The sequence below is a fragment of the Saccopteryx bilineata genome, chromosome 4, assembly GCF_036850765.1.
Source record: "Saccopteryx bilineata isolate mSacBil1 chromosome 4, mSacBil1_pri_phased_curated, whole genome shotgun sequence".
Classification (NCBI taxonomy): Eukaryota; Metazoa; Chordata; class Mammalia; order Chiroptera; family Emballonuridae; genus Saccopteryx; species Saccopteryx bilineata.
In genome coordinates, this window is record NC_089493.1 from 262,558,534 (window position 1) to 262,578,733 (window position 20,200).

Consider the following 20,200-nt stretch of genomic DNA (forward strand, 5'->3'; position numbering starts at 1 on the left):
AGGTAAAAACTGAGAGCTCTGCTCATCCCAGACTCCGGGGCTGAAGGGAGACGTGAGCGGGGAACCAGCCCCTACAGACCCTCAACCTCCATACTGTATCTCTCCACAGATCCTCCCTCTGTGTCAATCACCAGCCCGGTGGGCCCAGGACAGAGCAGGACCCTCAAGTGCTTGGCCTACAACTTCTACCCACGGTCAATCAGTCTGTACTGGACTCGGGGAAGCAATGTAGTGGTGACTGAGTTGCAGAATGACAGTCTTCTCACTGAAAATGGCACTTACCAGTCCTGGGTGGTGGTAGAAGTCCCTTCTTCGGACAGAGGCCCCTACTCCTGCCACGTGCAGCACAGCAGCCTGGCCCAGCCCCTCGTTGTCTCATGGAATGAGGGGCAGGAATCTGGAAACCAGTAGTCACCCTTTCATTGGGGCAGGACAGAGGTGAGCTCAGAATGACCATCACCGCCATCGGCAAGACCCGGAGAAGCTGTGAAGAGAACAGACAGATGGTGAATTTGGAGACACAGGCTTGAATGCTGGTCGCTGAGCAAAATTACTGTTGTGTTTCCCCTTAGTGTTTCCCATGATCTAATCTGTGATATCTAATCAACACTAATCACTTGCTTGGCAAATGTAGTAAGTCAGATTATTAAACTTTAGATGCTATAGAAATGTCACTCGATTTTATCATTCATCCTGCCCCCAAGCATTTGAATCATTTTAAAATCTTGGTACCCACTGGAAGCAATGTTCACTGCCCGTCTTTTCCTGGGGTCCCCACTGTTGTGTGGCATGACCACCTGGTATCTGGAGTGTTGTTCAGGCACCCACTCCTGATGTCCCCTCTAGTTATGAGGCCATGGAACTCTGCGACTCCTTTAATTCAATCTGAAGCCTCTTCTGTACCTCAGTTTCCCCAGCATTCCCTTACCCCCGTGAGACACTGCCTTCTCCTCCAGCTACTCCAGCTCTCCCACACCAAGCTGGCCTTCGGGTCCACACACAGCTATAGGCTACTTGAGAGGCTTCATCCCTCCAGGATGCACTCCCTGGCAGGCAAGAATCATCTGATGTTCTTGGATTCACCCGAATTCATTTAATTGGAAGATTTTTTGACATGAAAAACTTGTATAATTTCATTTATTCATTTTTAATTGAATTTCTGTGGTCAGTAGGTTTTTTAATTGAGTCTCCCACCACCATACACAGGTTTGTCCATGTAAAAACTATTCAGACCTATAGAGAATTTTATACAGTTTATTTGAGACAAACTGATGACACATGCACAGAGCAAGATCACAAATGCTCTGGAGAATAACAGTTTTTCAGATTATTTTATTCATCTGAAAATAAGAAAGGTGCCTGACCTGTGGTGGTACAGTCGATAGAGCTTCAATATGGGATGCTGAGGTCTCAGATTGGAAACCCTGAGGTCACCAGCTTGAGCATGGGATCATCCACATGATCCCATGGTCTCTGGCTTGAGCAAGGGGTCACTGGCTCAATTAGACCCCCACCCCCCATCAAAACACATATGGAGAGCAATTAATGAACAATTCAAGTGACAAAACTACAAATTGATTCTTGTCATCTCTTTGTTCCTGTTCCCCTCTCTCTCTCTCTCTCTCTTCTCCCTCCCTCTCTCTCGCTAAAATAAAAAGAAAGAGAAAGAAAATACAAATGGAATGTAAGCAGGTGAGAGAAAGGAAGGCAGGGATTAGATTAAAGGATCATTAACAGGATTATGTGCTTCCTTGAGAGTTAATATCCCCTTTGAAGGTTCTTATTACTGATATTTCGGAGGTGTCTTGACCTAGATGCATAAGAACAATGAACAAGGCTGGCTTGTAACCTTTCACCAAAGAAGTTATAGGCATGGGGCATGACTGCCCACCATGACCTGCCCTGTGAGGAATTTAAAAACAGGTCATTCTATGACATTACTTTCCATGGAACCCCCCTTTTTTTTCATTAACATTTCTCATTTTTGGTCATAAATCAACACAAGGGATGCATGGATGACCAAACTTGCTTGGATGGTGTTATCTCACAGTACTAGGAAGCTCAAACCTAGGAAGTCTCAGTGTTGAAGTTGTCTTGTTGACCATTGGGTCTGGAGTAAAACTACAACCATGGACCTGAGTTGAGGTTGAATTTTTCCCAAAAGAAAAGGGCAGGAAAGTGGAAGGCAGTAAGGTCTTATGGCCTTCATTACAAAAACAAAACAAAACAAAAACCAAAAAACACACTCTGCATCGTTTCTATTCTGTGAACTATAATGATATGAGCTCTGCTTTCTGTCTCATTTTTTCTGTATTTGGCATCCAGTATAACACTTACATAAGCCACAGAAAGAGTATTAATACTTATATTATACATGTTCAGTAACCATAAATAGTTGGACTATATAGAAAAACCCAAGGGCAAGTACAACTATTACAATGACTAATATCATTGTCAGAGAGGTAAAGATAACCAAACAAAGGCCCTGGCCAGTTGGCTCAGTGGTAGAGCACCAGCCTGGAGTGTGGATGTCCTGGGTTTGATTCCCTGTCAGGGCACACAGAAGAAGCGACCATCTGCTTCTACACCCCTTCCCTTTTTCCTTTCTCTCTCTCTCTCTCACCCTCCTGCAGTCAAGACTTGATTGGTTTGAGCACATCACCCCGACCCCTGAGGATGGCTCTGTGCAGCCTCCGCCTCAGGCACTAAAAATTGCTCAGTTGCAAGCACAGCCCCAAATGGGCAGAGCAATGTCCCCATACGGGGGTCACCGGGTGGATCTCAATCAGGCTCATGTTGGAGTCTGTCTCTCTATCTCCTCTCCTCTCACTTGGAAAAGAAGAAGAAAAAAAGGATAACTAAACCAAATAGACTGAGTTCAATATCAAAGAGTAGGCATAAAAGCCTTGTTGATGTCTAGGGATAGCTGTCTACCCCTGGTGCCATCAGCTTCCCATCCCCCAGCAGCCTTTGATGTCCATAAACAGGGATAGATGTCCACTTTTCAGTTAAGTGCCTGATAAAGTCCCTTCCAGTGAGACTATCATTTATTTTATATCCTTTACAATGAACAAAATCTCCAGGTGGCAGTCAAATGATTTTTAATGTCATTGCCTCCTGAATACTGACTGTGAAAGAAAGTGATTACCAACTTGGTATTTTCTTGAAGTGACTCTATCAAACTTTGACAATAGTGTAAGATGTCTCCTTGTAATAATGTCAGCTGAGAAGTTTCTTCAAGTAGGTCTGGCTTAAATGCACTGTGATGCATGAAGGAATGCAACATCTAAAAAATGAGGAGGCAAGGAACGGGGAAAATCCAAGTGGCTGTCTTGGGTTTCCATAGCACTGACTATTCATTTAATTATAACCATTGTTTATTTGCACAATATAACCTAGATGTTCACATCACGTTTTTGACAATGCTACCCATGAGTTTTCAAATCTTTTGAAGAATTCCAGGGACCCTTCTGAAACACTACAAAGCTATTTTTACATATACTATGATCTTGAGGGGGGGGGTTGTATTTTTCTTAAGTAAGAAGAAGAGAGGCAAAGAGACAGACTCCCCCATGTGCTGAGCCAGGATCCACTAGGCAAGCCCACTAGGGGGCAATGCTCTGCCCATCTGGGGCCATCTGCTCCATTGTAACTTGAATCATTTTAGCACCTGAGGTGAGGCCATGGTGCCACCCTCAGCACCCGGGCAAACTTCCTCCAGTGGAGCATTGGCTATGAGAGGGGAAGAGAGAGACAGAGAAGAGAGAGGGGGAAGGGTGGGGAAGCAGATGGTTGCTGCTCCTGTGTGCCCTGACTGGGAATCGAACCCCAGGCATCCACATGTCGGGCCTACACTCTACTAGTGAGCCAACTGGCCAGGGTCATATATTAAAATTTTAACCCTTAAAACCTCAATTTGAATTGTAGCCTGTGGTGGCACAGTGAATAGAGCACCAACCTGGAACGCTGAGGTCACCAGTTGAAAACCCTGGACCTACTGGTTCAAGGCACATATGACAAGTAACCAATGAACAGCTACAGGGAAGCAACTAGTTCTTGTAGCCACCCCCACCTCCTCTCTCTGAAAAATCAATAACTAAAGCCTTTCTAAAAAATCCCAACGTCTAATGAAAAGTAAGAAGCCAAATAGCATACTTTAGCTTGAACATTTTATAACCTTAAGAAGCCTGAGCAGTTGTTGGCGCAGTGGATAGAGCGTCGAACTGGGATGTGGAGGACCCAGGTTTAAGACCCTGAGGTCACCAGCTTAAGCATGGGCTCATCTGGTTTGAGCAAAACACACCAGCTTGAACCCAAGATCGCTGGCTAGAGCAAAGGGTTACTTGGTCTGCTGTAGCCCCATGGTCATGGTACATATGAGAAAGCAATCAACGAACAACTAAGGTGTCGCAACGAAAAATTGATGATTGATGCTTCTCATTTCTCTTCGTTCCTGTCTGTCTGTCCCTATCTGTCTCTCTCTCTGACTCTCTGTCTCTGTAAAAAAAAAAAAGATAACAAAAAAAAAAGGAAAATGAAAAAATAAAGAACATTTATCAGAAACAATAAAGCAAATCTTCATAACATAAACTCTATTTTTAGTAATACCCAGGCGAAATGACAATGGTCTGTTCTACTAAAACCAACAAACTTAAGCTAGCTATAATAACTAAAGATTAAATCTTAGATTACAATGTACCTTGAAAAAACATTTAAGTTAGTGCCTTATATTACTGCACAGGATATAGAATATCCAATTCTTATAAGCAAGCATTGCCTTTAAATCAATTTTAACAGAACTATCAGGAAGTAGAAAGGTATCTCACATGTACAATATACATATATATAGATACACATACACAGACACAAACAAAGACCATTTAGCCATGAGACAATCTCACTAGGTATAAAAAAAATTAGATCTAACTTCTTCCTGGAGGTATTTACAATTTATAATTGTCTTTGACAGTCAAATTGCAAATGACCTTTCTCCTTTTAAAATAAGGACAGCCATTTATTAATTCTTCAAAGAATTGGATTAACACCTAAATAACATCATAGGTAGATCTATTTATCTAAATCTTCATCTTGAAGTTTCAAGAGACCAATTAAATTTGGTTTCCATTTATACTGCCTAGTTTTATACACAGCTTTCTCTAATTGTGCATGTGAAAGATTAATTTAGAAGTAGCAAAGGATCCTCATGTTGGCCACTGTAGTTATGTTAGCAGTGCAAAAGAGGCAGCAGGCATTAGTGATGAGTGGACTCAGGCCAGACCTCAGTTCAACAACCTCAGTACTTGAGTTCTAGACAAGAAAGAATTAAGAACCAAGACTCAAACCATATGAGAAAGTTCATTTAGTAAGTCACAGAGTAGAAAACAAAGCCTTAGAATAAATGGGCTCAAGAAACAAGTTACAGAAGCAAAAGAAGGGCCCTTGGACTTAGGAGAAAGAGAGAGGCAAGGAAAACACCCAAGAGGAAGGGGAGGGGGAGAGCAGGCATGTTTTCTAGAGACCTGGGTCCTCCATCCTGAGGGTTTTAATCTGAGGTCTCAGGGGAGGACCTCAGTAGAATACTCATCAGCTTCCTCAGTGTGTTTCCTCAGTTGTGGTCTCCACTGATTGGTCAGCACCAGAAGAAGGGTCATCAGTCATTGCAGCTGATCCTGATGTCCATGGCATCTCTCCCAGTAGCGTAGTGGCAGGGGGGGGGGGGGGACAAGGCGTTTATCATGCCCTGGTCACCACTTGCAGAAGGGCGCCAAATGGTCTGCAAGACAAGAAAAGCCTAGTAGAAGGGGAGGGAGGCGCAAATAAAGTGTCATGCCCCAACCACCAGTTATGTTCGCTTACGCACTGATCTCTCTCTCCTAGTTTTGCTGCTTTTCTGGCTGGAACTGAAACACAGGTGAGAACTAGCTGTCATCTCCAGGTGTTAATGTCAACGGAAAAGTCTGTGCAAGGACTTATAGTTGTGCCCATTGCTACGGATCTGGGGCTCTCTGCCCTGGTGACCCTCTGCACCTGGCCTATCATTCTTACTCTGCTCATGCCTGTCTAACTGCCTGCTACACTTACTAATGGGAGGCTGACAGTGCTGGGCCTTGTTGACCTGGAAGGCACAATTTCATGTTTATTTTTGAGATCTGTAGAGTCTGATCAAAGTTCTAGGAGATAACATAACCTACATGCACGTCTCCTGATGAGCCAAATGCAGTGATATCCCTGTAGGGCTGATCTATGCCCTAGAGAAAATTTTTTCTCAGGCACCTAAAATTACCCGAACAAGGGTGTGGAAACTTGCCAGATGCCACGCAAATCTCAACACTCCAATGCATGGGCCCCTCTTTCGAGGTTACACCCGTTCCAGGGTGCCCTGCCCCTCTTCCCTGGATTCCCATTGGCTTCTCCAAGATCACGTGTTACTGCATTGAGCAAGCCCAGCACCCATCTCCACCACGCCAGATTCGGGATCTGAACAACTATAATAACCTGCTGGATATTCTGGCAGGGGATGCAAGAGTCCTCTCTCTTTCCCAAGCAAAAGGAAGTTTAAGCTCTGTTTAATCATCAAAAGTTCTGTTCAGGACCCTCAGCAAGCAATACAATTAAGAAGACAAAATTAAAGAAGCAACCCATTTTTTTCTTTTCCCTGTGTTACTACAATCCGTATTCACCTCAAGGATCCTCTAAAACCAGCTCAGAAAAACTAATGGCCTGCTACTTAAGGCCAGGAGGCCCAAAATTTTGAGAAAAAAATCAAGTTCCCTCAATGCAAAATGGGAAGCCTGAGGGCACAATGGGCCCTTGATTGTACCTCGCACTGGGTCCAGGTCTACAGGGAGGTCTTGTGTGGGCTTTTTCAGAATCCCACTCACACTGCCAAGTAAATGCCAATATAAGAAATGTCTAAACCTGTAGGAAACCCTTCTAAGAGTTTATTTGAGCCAAACTGATGGCATATGCCAAAAGCAAGATCTCAAAGCTCCACAGAATAACAGGTTTGCAGCTTCTCTTATGCATTTGAAATTAAGGAGGAAAGGTGAGGAGCATTACATGAGGGAGAGAAAGAAAGGTAGGGATTGGCTTATAGAATAGTTAACAAGATTTTGTGCTCTTTTGAAGGTTAATACCCCCTTCCAGGGATATTACTTCTTATATTCCAAAGGTGTGTTAACCTGGATGTATGGGAACAATAATAAACCAGGCTGTAACTGAAGAATGTATGGGTCTGGGGCATGGCTACCTTCCCTGCCTACTTAGGAGTTTATGATCAGCTCACCCTATGAAGACACTTTTCACAGAACCCCTTTTGGTCACAGGATTACATCCAAAACAGAGCAGAACTCTCACGCCTGACTTTTTATTAACCCTCAACAGCATGAGACAGTTTTTTTCCTTCTTGTGTGACAAGATCTTCTTATCCTACACCTTTCATCCTAGTAGCCCTCACGTTCCATATTATTCCAGGTTTTCCTCTAAGCACAGCTACTTAAGGAAATAAGCCTTCCAAATTCTGAGCTGACTCACTTTTAAGTCATGAATCCACATCCTCTCCCCTGGGGCAAAATAATGTCCTGCTGTAATGAACATCAGGAAGACTGCAAGGAAAAATATTCAAATACCAGAGGGAACAATGCAGTGATAGATCACTAATTTAAATATGTCAATGTAAAATTTAAAAAAATAAAAAGCACGTGACAAAAAAAAAATCTCAGATCAATGAGGAAACCCAAAGTCCACATGAATATGCCAGGGTCCAGGCAGACTGGAATATGAAATCCCACCCGCACCCCCGTGACAAGAGTGATGGGGCCCAAGTGGACAAGAGGGAGGAAACCTCAGAAAACTTGAGGCCAGGTCGGATGTAGGGAGGCTGGGGGGGAGCAAAGAGGTACTCAGCACACCCAGAGAAATTTCCTAGGGGGATTCAGATTGCAGAGGAGGAGTGAAAGGCTCAGAGATCTTGGCAAGAAGTGGTAGAAAGTGTTCATGAGGAAGAGGATAGGAGACAACTGAGAAGGGGAGGTCACAGGGCTCAGGTGACCTGAGGATGAGGCTTGGCTACAGGCACCAACAAGTCACATCAGGGAAGATGAAGGAGTCCTTCCAAGGTCGCCTCTGCCCAGCCAGCAGTCATCACCAACAGCTTCCTCTGGCAGGTACACCAACTTCAAGTGCAATTTCAGGACACCCCAGGAGGCCCCCTTGTCACACATTATCTCCTTCTTAACAATTCCTCAGTCACTTTAGGATAGCATGTGGCTCTGTATCAAGGAACCCCTCTGCAAAGAGCCCATCACAGCATGGAAACACTGTGTTTCATGTCACTGGCTTCCTCTTTATTCTGTTTTATATAATGCATGAAAAATTATCTTGATGCTGAGGTCACCAGTTTGAAACACTGGCTTGCCTGGTCAAGGCACATATGAGAGTTGATGCTTCCTGCTCCTTCCTTTCTTTCTCTCTCTCTCTTTCTCTCTCATTCTCTCCCCCTCTCTTCTCTCTAAAATGAATAAATAAAATGGTTTAAAATATTATCTTGAAAGAAAAAAGTGAATGAATAAATAATTTCTAAAGAAAAAAGAAAATTTGTCTTAGCAAGGGAGTTGATGGAACCAAAGGTTAAGAACTACTGAACTAGCCTGACCAGGCATTGGCACAGTGGATAGAGCGTCAAACTGAGATGCAGAGGACACAGATTCGAGACCCCAAGGTCTCCAGTTTGAGTGCGTGCTCAAAGGATTTGAGCAAAGCTCACCAGCTTTGAACCAAGGTCGCTGGCTTGTGCAAGGGGGTTACTCAGTCTGCTGTAGCTCCACAGTCAAGGCAAATATGAGAAAGCAATCAATGAACAACTGAAGTGTCACAACAAAAAACTGATGATTGATGCTTCTCTTTTTTTTTTTTTGTTCCTGTGTCTCTGTCCCTATCTGTCCCTCTCTCTGACTCTCTCTCTGTTTCTGTAAAAACAAAAAACAAACAAAAAAAAACCCTACTGAACTAGAGGAAGGAAATATTGAGAAAATACCAGCTCTGAGGGAAAAGATGCAATAGCAGGATGTGCCTCATCCATTGGAAGACATGGGATATTCATTGGATTAGTGGGGAGCCTCCAGAATTTGACTTCTGTATCCCGTCTGAATATATACCACACCACCCGCCCAACCCCTCAATCTTCTCACTGAACTCTATTTCCACTAAGTTGGAAATAGACTCTCAGGTAGGTCTGGTGCTGTCCCTTTGGGTCTTTGTTCATTTACCCATTGATCTATTCCTGTAAGTGTTTATTCATTGTCTTCTTTCTGCCAGGAAACGGACTATTACTAGGAACAGAGAAATGAACACGGAACACACCAGCCCTGTTCTTGTAAAATTTGCCTTTAGGTGCCAAAAGAAATTCTATCCCTGTTTACATCTCTTCTGAAGCCTTTCCCAAAGCCATTTCACACTGGACTTCCTTCTCTAACGAAGCTCTTGTCAACACTCATCATATTAGCTTTGCATAAGATAGGTAGGAGTGTCTTGGTCAGAGTTGGTTATTGACTTTTTTAGGTTTTTGTATATAAGTTATGAAAGCTCATTTTTTGTTCTTAGGTTTTAATCATTAGGCATTATTAAGTTTTATCCGTTTTATCCTCGCAACTAGAAAAGACAAAATATTCTTTCTGCACCATCGTAGGGATTGCCTGGTGTTCAGACTCTGCTTGAGCCAATAATTTCTGCTTTTGATTATTTCTCTTTAATCTTTTCAGAACTTGTAGACTTAACTATCCAAGATTTTTTTTTCTGACAGCCTTAATTTAAGGACTATACTTTTCTTTTTTCTTTTTTTTTTTAAATCCTGTTTCTCCTCCTGACATTCGATGAAGAATAGGGGCTCTGGGGTTCTTCTACTTCCATGGGTCCCACACATAGCCCCTTGTGAACTTAAGAGGTAGGACTAGTTTATTAGGAAGAGTTTTTTGGCTTTTTTTCTGAAGCTGGAAACGGGGAGAGACAGTCAGACAGACTCACGCATGCGCCCGACCGGGATCCACCCGGCACGCCCACCAGGGGGCGACGCTCTGCCCACCAGGGGGAGATGCTCTGCCCCTCTGGGGAGTCGCTCTGCCGCGACCAGAGCCACTCCAGCACCTGGGGCACAGGCCAAGGAGCCGTCCCCAGCGCCCGGGCCATCTTTGCTCCAATGGAGCCTCGCTGCGGGAGGGGAAGAGAGAGGAAAAGAGGAAGGAGAGGGGGAGGGGTGGAGAAGCAGATGGGCGCCTCTCCTGTGTGCCCTGGCTGGAAATCGAACCCAGGACTTCTGCACGCCAGGCCGACGCTCTACCACTGAGCCAACCAGCCAGGGCCAAGGACTATACTTTTTTATTTTGATACTTCAATTTCAAAATCAAAGCTGAGAAACAGCTTCTTTAAGTGAAATCAACATTCCCCTTTCCTGGGGCAGAATAATATCCTATCTGAACAAAGGGAGGCTGCAGGGAAGAAAAATTCAAAGTTAAGAGTCAACAATGTACAATTAATATTTCAAAATATTATGACACTTTGAAAAAAATAAAACTTCATCGGAGAAAAATCTCAGATCAATGAGAAAACCCAGAATCCAAGTTAGTGGCTAGGGCCAATAAAGATTGGAATGTTGGATCGCACCCAGCCCATGAGAGGAATGAGGGGCCCATCCGGATGAGAGGGAGGAAAGCTCAGAAGACCTGAGTCCTGGCTAGGTGTGGGGCAGGAGGAGAAGGCACAGAGAACACCCCAACACACACAGAGGGATTCTGATTTCAGAGGAGGTGCGAAAACCTAAGATAATTGGCCAAGAAAAGATAGAAAGATTGTTGCTGACCAGGAGGGCAGAGGCAGCTGAGAGGGGAGGGTCACCAGGCCTTGACAGGAAAGCGACCTGAATTTGGGATTGGGCCATACGCATCAACTAGTCACATCAGAGAGGAGGCAGGGGTCTGGAGAACCAAATATGGGTCCATCCTAGGTCATTTTCTGCCCACCCAACTAAAATCACCTACAGCTTCCTCTGCTGGCAGGACCACCTAGCACTGTAACTTCAGGAAGCCCCACGCCAGGAGGACTTCATTGTCACAAATTATCTCCTTCACAATTCCTCAGTCAGTCACTTTAAAATAGCATCCTGCTCTGTTTGAGGGGTGGAGGGGCTGCCAGCAGTCCGATAGCCCACAGGGGCATGTGAAAAGGCCTGAATTTCCATAGGACTGGCTTCCTCTGTATCTGCCATGTTTCATTTATACATTCAAAATTATCCTGAACCTGACTAGACAGTGGTGCAGTGGACAGAGCGTCAGACTGGGATGCGGAGGACCCAGGTTCAAGATCCCGAGGTAGCCAGCTTGAGCATGGGCTCATCTGGTTTGAGTAAGGCTCACCACCTTGAGCCCAAGGTCACTCACTCTGCTGTAGGCCCCCTGTTCAAGGCACATATGAGAAAGCAATCAATGAACAACTAAGGTGCCACAACAAAGAATTGATGCTTCTCATCTCTCTCTCTTCCAGTCTGTCTGTACCTATCTGACACTCTCTGTCTATCACACACACAAAAAGCAGAAGAAACCCATATAAAATTATCATCAAAGAAAATAAATGAGTAAATAATTTCTAATAAAATATTTAAATAAAATTTATCTTGAGAATAACTGTCAAGAATATAGATGTACAGAAGGCTAAGAACTGATGACCCTTAGAGGAATGGGGTATGCGGAGAAGACAGGCCATGAGGGAAAACGCACAGTAGTGAAATCTGCCTCATTCATCGGAGAGCGAGATACTCATTGAATGAGGGTCCTAGAGATTCTACCTCCAACTTCCTTTTGATTCTATCACTCCACCTCTCTTCCCCTCAGTCTTCTATCTAAACCCTGTTGCTATCAAATTGTCCTCAGTGACCTTTCGAGAGGTCTAGCATTGTCTCTTTATCATTTTTGCTCATTTATCCATTCAGCTATTTTTTTTTTTTTTTTGGATTTTTCTGAAGCTGGAAACGGGGAGGCAGTCAGACAGACTCCCGCATGCGCCCGACTGGGATCCACCCGGCACAACCACCAGGGGGCGATGTTCTGCCCATCCGGGGCATCGCTCTGTCATGACCAGAGCCACTCTAGTGCCTGGGGCAGAGGCCAAGGAGCCATCCTCAGCGCCCGGTCCATCTTTGCTCCAATGGAGCCTCGGCTGCAGGAGGAGAAGAGAGAGACAGAGAGGAAGGAGAGGGGGAGGGTTGGAGAAGCAGATGGGCGCCTCTCTTGTGTGCCCTGGCCGTGAATCGAACCCGGGACCTCTGCACGCCAGGCCGATACTCTACCACTGAGCCAACCGGCCAGGGCCAATTCAGCTATTTTTATAAGTGTTTTCTGTCTCTACTTGACCAGGCTGTGGTGCAGTGAATAGAATGTCAGCCGGGGACACTGAGGACCCAGGATCAAAACCCCAAGGTCACCGGCTTGATTGCGGGCTCATCTGGTGTGAGCACAAGCTCACCAGCCTGAGCACAGGGTCGCAGACTTGAGTGTCATTGGCTCAGCTGTAGTTTCCCGCCCCCAGGTCAAGGCACATATGAAAAAGCAATCAATGAACAACTAAAGTGAAGTAACTATGAGTTGATGCTTCTCATCTCTCTCCCTTCTTGTCTGTCTGCCCCTCTCTCTCCTCATTTTTCTCTCTCATTAAAAAAATAAATAAAAATTTTAAAAAAATGTTTACTATTTTCTTTTTTACCAGGCGCTGGGTTAAGTATAAGGGACAGAAAAATGAACACGACAAATACCATCACTATTCCTTAGAAAAATTTTCCCTGATGCCAGAAGAAATTCTATACCTGTTCGATATCCTGCCCAATCACATCTCATGAAGCCTTTCTTGATGCCATTCCACACTTTGGTTTGTTCTCCAGGTCTCTTGTTCCTCACTGTAAGTAACAATTGTACAAGATTTGTAGGAATGTCTTGGTCACACTTGACTATTAGATGTTTTAGGCTTTTGTGAATGAGTTATGAAACCTTGTTTTAATCACTAGGCTGTATTAGGTTTACATCTGTTTTGTCCTTGGAACTAAAAGAGTCAAAAGAATTCTTCTGCTACATGAGAAATGGCCTGCTTTTCAGGTTGTGCTTTGAATTGATAATTTTTCTTTTGATTTACTGTGTATTTCTTTAAGCTTTTCAGCACTTATGGACTCAAATATCCCAAACTCTTTTCTTGAGAGTCCATCACACTGTCCTATGGTAGGAGCCCCTTGGGAACTAAAAATTTGCCATCACTGAGCATTTTATTCCAGTTGACCAAAATAGATGATTCAGGCAGCTGTTTGACCCTCCACTGTTTATCACAACCTGCAGGACCATTCCCAACATTGGTCTTTTAACTGCCTTTAGCTCCAGTCTGGCCTCATAACCAAACCTGGTTCCCTTTCCTCCATTTCTCTGAGTGACTGTTGCCTGAAAACATCCTGTCCCAATTCCAGTAACAGTCACATCATTAGTTGATGAAACAGATTCCTAATTTGACTTTAAGCAGGAAATGCATTTATATATTTACGAGTTATTTCTCAGAATCATTGGTGACACTCCAAATTAGGCATGAGAAGCACAGGTCCAACCACACCATAGAACCAATCCTATAAGCACATGCTGCTGCCAACAGAGTGACAAATGTGTGGACCCATGACAAAGTCCAAACACCAGATTGGCTGTCGAAGCTCCCCATTGGCTGACAGTCCGCAGACTCACTGATTACAACATCCGCCCAACCTGGCCTGTGTATCCTGTTTTCTCACAGTTGGGAGAGGAGCCCATCCTGGCACTCTCATTGGCCTGTGCATTTAACTCACCATGGCAGGGCTCAAAGCCAGCCATTCCCAAAAATATAACTGGAACTCTCTCCAAGTAGTCCACTCCAGGACACAGAGAAGCACAGTACCTTCCACTCAGACAAAATGAGCACAACGGTGCCTGTCCTGCTGTCTCTACTGCTTGCTCTGGGTCCTGCATTCTCCCAGAAGACCCAAGATGGTGAGTTGGGAAGCAAGGGCTGGGTATAGAGAGGAACAGAAGAGAGGGAAAGAATGATATAGATGGGTGGGGAGAGGGCTCCAGATGAAGCCAAGATTCCCAGTGTACAGGAGGAATGGCTGTTTGAGGTTGTCAACTAACTCAGACTATACACTTGTAGAAGCATTTAGGGAGCCTCTGGACTCATGATTAGTAAGGTCTTAAAGAATTAGAACCTAAAATTCTTATTAGACAAATGAACAAAACTAAGACCCGGACAAGTGAAGTGACCTGTCCAGGGTCGCATGAGAGAACAAAGCCCACAGGTGACACTTTTTGTTCCTCCCTCCTTTCAATGGCTGGACATACCTGTCTGACTCTCAGGAAGAAAGACGCAACTCCATAGAGCACTTGTAAAACATATTAACTGGAGGATGCTTTTAGAAACAGACCCATTCCCTCACTCCACAGTGAGATGCTACGACAGTGGGCCTGGGAGGCCAGCTGAAGCTTGGACAGAGCCAGTCGATTTTAGGACAGAGTATTGAGGACTTTCTTAGTATACAGAATTTCAGGATGAGGAATGTAAAGCACAACTGTGTAAGTTTAACATTTTATAATATTTTCTGACAAACTATTACAAATATTTTATAAGAATTGATCATATTTTGATTGTTAATCACATCCTACATTGTAGTAGAATTTAGTCAGCGTTCTCCAGAGAGAAAGCATGAATCTCATGCATATGCCAGAAAGAGAGGTTTATTTTAAGGATACGACTCAAAAGCATTGTGGAGGCTGGGAAGTCTGATATCGCGGGACAGGTCAGCACACTGGAAACCAGAGAAGAGATTACGCTGCCATCTCGGGCCCAAAGGCAGGCTGGAGGCAGAGTTCCTGCTTCCTGTGGAGAACTCAGCCTCTTCTCTGTGGCCTTCAACTGATTAGTGGAGGCCCAGTCACATTACAGAGGGTAATCTGCTTCACTCAGCGTCCACTGAGTAAAGTGGTAATCACATGTATAAACTAATTAGTGAGAGTAACTTCAGTACTGAAACTAGAAATCTGCTATATGGCCTAACATTAGTAACATCCATGAGACTTAGATCAGGATTCCATTTTGAAATTAATTATGAAAATGCCCCACCCTCTACCACTCCCTACCTCCCACTAAAGTGCAGGGACAGGCATGGCCATGCCAAGGTCCATTCTGGTCTTACCTTACGCTGATCCATTCTAAGTCATTACCTGAGGTTTCTAGTCAATTTGCCTTCCTACATTTTCTAATTGTATGCATTTCCTAGGTTCCATTAAGCTATGCTTCAGTAACAAAGACTGTTTTTAGTGACTTAATCCAACAAATGTTTATGTCTTGCTCCTGTAAAGATGAATATGGGTCCAGCAACTTTCCTGTCCTCCATGGGGTGCCTCAAGAATCTAGGTGATTTGTATCTTAGGACTTTTCTGTTTCATTTCATGGTCTCCACAGTCATCACCAAAATATAGAGAGACAGGAGGTTCAAACCAGCTTCCAGGGCCTCCAACCTGAAGGAAGACCTCAATTCACCTCCTATTGCCTTTTGACACAACTCAGTCAGGGTCCCCATATACTTAAAATGAGGCTGAGAAATATGATCTTTCGATGTGCTAAGAGAGGAAACAATGTAGTAAAAACACAAAATGGTCTCTGAAATATCATCCCCAGAATAGAGGTAGAGCTTGTGAACTTCCCATATTACGTGGCTGACAGCATGTTGGAGAGAGCTGGGGAGGAAGCCAGTGACCAGGTGTTCCTTCCTGATCCTCTGTGCTCCACACTGGGACCCCGCCATGTGGATCCAACACCTCAACCTCTTCTCCTCTTTTGCAGGGTCTTACTCTCTGAACTATTACTCCATCGGGATGACCAGGCCCAAGGAGGGCTTCCCCAGTTTTCAGGCCACTGGCTACCTCAATGATCAGGCCTTCTTCCACTATGATAGTGAAAGTGGAAAGGCTGAGCCCTTGGGCCCATGGAGACAGGTGGAAGGAATGGAAGACTGGGAGGAACTAAGTAAATATCAGAAAGCCAGGGGAGACTTCTTCCTGAAGAACCTGAGAGACATCATGAACTATTACAAAGACAGAGGTCAGTGGTTTACGGACTATTGGTGTAGAGCAGGGGTCCCCAAACTACGGCCCGCAGGCCGCATGCGGCCCCCTGAGGCCATTTATCCGGCCCCCACCGCACTTCCGGAAGGGGCACCTCTTTCATTGGTGGTCGGTGAGAGGAGCATAGTTCCCATTGAAATACTGGTCAGTTTGTTGATTTATATTTACTTGTTCTTTATTTTAAATATTGTATTTGTTCTCATTTTGTTTTTTTACTTTAAAATAAGATATGTGCAGTGTGCATAGGGATTTGTTCATAGTTTTTTTTATAGTCTGGCCCTCCAACGGTCTGAGGGACAGTGAACTGGCCCCCTGTGTAAAAAGTTTGGGGGCCCCTGGTGTAGATAGTCTTAGCTCAAGAGGCAGCCCCACAATTCTGAGTGGAAAGTGGTCTGCAGGCTAGAAGTACTCCTTATTCGAAAAGGAAAGTATAAGAACAAGTACACATGCACACACATTTCTGCCTCCCCCACTCCCAAGCACGGCTGCTTTTCCTCCTTCCCCATCACTTCCCCCATCCTCACTTTCAGGCCTAGACTCTCGCAAGCGAAATCCGCGTCAGCCCTTAGCTAGGACCATCTGACCTCTCAGCTCCACACCTCAACTCCTCTGAGGTGGACTTCATTTTAGAAGGTGTCATGCTCAGCCCTGTGCAGGGGTGTTGGAATGGGAGTAAGCTAATTTTGGGTCGTTCTGACCAGGGTTCAGGTGCTGACTCTGCCAGTTACTAGCTGACAGGCAGTGAACATGTTCTTGATTACGTAGTCTGTAATCTGCAAAAAAAATGGAGTATTGAGTCTTGCTTCCAAGAGATTCAGTAAAACTTATCTCGATGGATTCTGTGAGAGCTAGGACATAACCCGTCCTGATCTCCCTTACAGCCCCATACCCTAAGACAGACAATGAATATGGTGAATGAGGAGAGTACCCAGTACAATCCATGGCTCTACCAGCAGCTCAGGAAGGACTGAATTCAAAACCACAAACTGAGTCCCATATAATCATAAAGACCCTCCTGTCTGTACAAAGTAGACTTAGGCAGGAGGAGTCATAACTTGTGGTGTGAGGAGCTAGTGGAGAGCACAGCACAGATAATAGTTCTCATGTCTCCGAGCCCAGCACTCTTTCTCCTGAACCACATCACTGACCCCTCAAGCCAGTCCGTTGCAGGCCAGGTGAACTGATCATTTTAAATTATTACTGGGTGGGTATCAAAAGATGTGTTTCTGAGTATAAGAATGCCCAAAAAGCTACATGAAATATGAGATGTTCCAAAAGGAGGTAAAAGTTACTCAGAAATCTGAAGGATGTAGATTGGGAAGCCCGTGTGAGAAAACAACCTGAGCTGCATTCACCAGGTAGCTCCGTTGGTTAGAGCATCATTCCCATACACCAAGGTCATGAGTTCATTCCCTGCTCAGGACACATACAAGAATCAACCAATAAGTACATAAATAAGTGGAACAACAAATCAATGTTTCTCCCTTTCTCTCTCCTTCTCCCTAAAAACAATCAATAGCCCTGACCGGTTGGCTCAGTGGTAGAGCGTCAGCCTGGCATGCAGGAGTCCTGGGTTCGATTCCCGGCCAGGGCACACAGTAGAAATGCCCATCTGCTTCTCCACCCCTCCCCCTCTCCTTCCTCACTGTCTCTCTCTCCCCCTCCCGCAGCCAAGGCTCCATTGGAGCAAAGTTGGCCAGGGCACTGAGGATGGCTCTGTGGCCTCTGCCTCAGGCACTAGAATGGCTCTGGTTATAACAGAGCTACGCCCCAGATGGGCAGAGCATTGGCGTGCCAGGTGGATCCCAGTCGGGCACATGTGGGAGTCTGTCTGACTGCCTCCCCATTTCCAACTTCAGAAAAAAAAAAATCAATAAATAATTTTTTTTTAATCAAAAGATCCTGCATGGGGCTAGAATGGTCCACAGTCGGTAGCTCTCTAAAACTCCCTCTATGTGTCTCATCTCAGACTAGGGAAAAACACCAAACCAAATTAAGTTTTCCTCTGTCTGCTTTATGTCTGGCTAACAACCCATTTGCCAGCCTAAACGGGGTGCCACGTTCAGATTCAAAACCCTCTCTTCATATTGGGTTGCAGACTGTGTAGGAGTAGCAGTTATTATGAGGGAATTGATGCCAGGCTGACTGATTTCTGGGGGTTTGGGTGGATGCAGGGAATCACACCATGCAAGAAGAGATTAGTTGTAAACTCCGGAATGACACTTACTGCGGAGCACTTTGGACGGTTGCCTACGATGGACAGGACTACATCAAATTTGACACAAAAATCCCTGCCTGGATTCCCCTGCAACCAGAAGCTCTGAACACCAAGGTAAAGTGGGAAACAGAAGGCTCTGTGCATCGGGCCAAGGCCTACCTGGAAGATGAGTGCACCCAGACGCTGCAGAAATACCTGCAACACAGCAGGACACTCCTGGACCGTTTTCTAAGGTACCCACGCTTCCTCTGCCCTGCCCCCACACTGAGCTGAGAAAGACCTAGGTGATTTCAGGCTAGAACTCAGGGGAACATTTCATGCAAACCTATAATCATTCTCTCTGTGCTATCTGTGATCTGCCTCTTGGCTTGGCGGTGGGGAGAAGGCAGGTGTTATAAAAGTCTGCCCAGAAGGATGAAAATGAGTAAGTGTGAGCAGGATTGCTTGAAACAAGCTGAGACCATGGTTGAATATTAAGCCGGAGCCTGACCTGAGGTGATGCAGTGGGAAAAGCCACAACAAGAGTGCTGAGGTTGTGGTTCGAAACCCCAGGCTTGCCTGCTCAAGGCAACTACGAGGAGCAACTACGAGTTGATGCTTCCCTCTCCTTCTATCTCTCTCTAATAACATAAAATTATTTTTTAAGTGGAAAAAAAGAATCAGAAAGAAGTTCTGTGGGAGGAGGCAGAGAAAGGGTCGAATCACAGCAGTAGGCAGAATCTAGGAGCAGGGCTCAGACTAGGGGAGACAGGAGCCATCAAGCCCACTGGGGGTTTGGGGAAAAACAAAACAATGCATGAGCATTCACATTTCTTAGTTACAGTAGTCAGTGAACGAGGGTAGGCAGGGGGTGCTGGGAGGCAAGAAAGTAGCCACGAATATTCCACTATCCAACAAGGAAGGCTCATGAAATGCCTCAAGTTTCCTGATCTGGAAGTTTCCTTGATGAGGCAGGTAAAAACTGAGAGCTCTGCTCATCCCAGACTCCGGGGCTGAAGGGAGACGTGAGCGGGGAACCAGCCCCTACAGACCCTCAACCTCCATACTGTATCTCTCCACAGATCCTCCCTCTGTGTCAATCACCAGCCCGGTGGGCCCAGGACAGAGCAGACCCTCAAGTGCTTGGCCTACAACCTTCTACCCACGGTCAATCAGTCTGTACGGACTCGGGGAAGCAATGTAGTGGTGACTGAGTTTGCAGAATGACAGTCTTCTCACTGAAAATGGCACTTACCAGTCCTGGGTGGTGGTTAGAAGTCCCTCTTCGGACAGAGGCCCCTACTCTGCCACGTGCAGCACAGCAGCCTGGCCCAGCCCCTCGTTGTTCTCATGGAATGAGGGGCAGGAATCTGGAAACCAGTAGTCACCCTTTTCATTGGGGCAGGACAGAGGTGAGCTCAGAATGACCATCACCGCCATCGGCAAGACCCGGAGAAGCTGTGAAGAGAACAGGACAGATGGTGAATTTGGAGACACAGGCTTGAATGCTGGTCGCTGAGCAAAATTACTGTTGTGTTTTTTTCCCCTTAGTGTTTCCTATGATCTAATCTGTGATATCTAATCAACACTAATCACTTGCTTGGCAATGTAGTAAGTCAGATTATTAAACTTTAGATGCTATAGAAATGTCACTCGATTTTATCATTCATCCTGCCCCCAAGCATTTGAATCATTTTAAATCTTGGTACCCACTGGAAGCAATGTTCACTGCCCGTCTTTTCCTGGGGTCCCCACTGTTGTGTGGCATGACCACCTGGTATCTGGAGTGTTGTTCAGGCACCCACTCCTGATGTCCCCTCTAGTTATGAGGCCA

At 45.2% G+C, this 20,200-nt stretch overlaps 1 protein-coding gene and 2 pseudogenes across 1 annotated transcript in view; 2 read left to right on the forward strand and 1 right to left on the reverse strand.

The window, feature by feature from the left end:
- LOC136334290 (zinc-alpha-2-glycoprotein-like) overlaps positions 1–669 on the forward strand; it is a 37,830-nt gene extending 37,161 nt beyond the window's left edge. The window contains exon 4 of the mRNA XM_066274323.1: positions 110–669. Coding sequence (XP_066130420.1) covers positions 110–411 — 302 coding nt within the window. The 3' untranslated portion in view covers positions 412–669. The remainder of the gene's footprint in view (positions 1–109) is intronic.
- The window catches only part of LOC136334293 (transformer-2 protein homolog beta pseudogene), a 165,154-nt pseudogene that overhangs the window by 54,756 nt on the left and 90,198 nt on the right, over positions 1–20,200 (reverse strand).
- LOC136335694 (zinc-alpha-2-glycoprotein-like) lies at positions 13,802–19,750 on the forward strand (annotated as a pseudogene).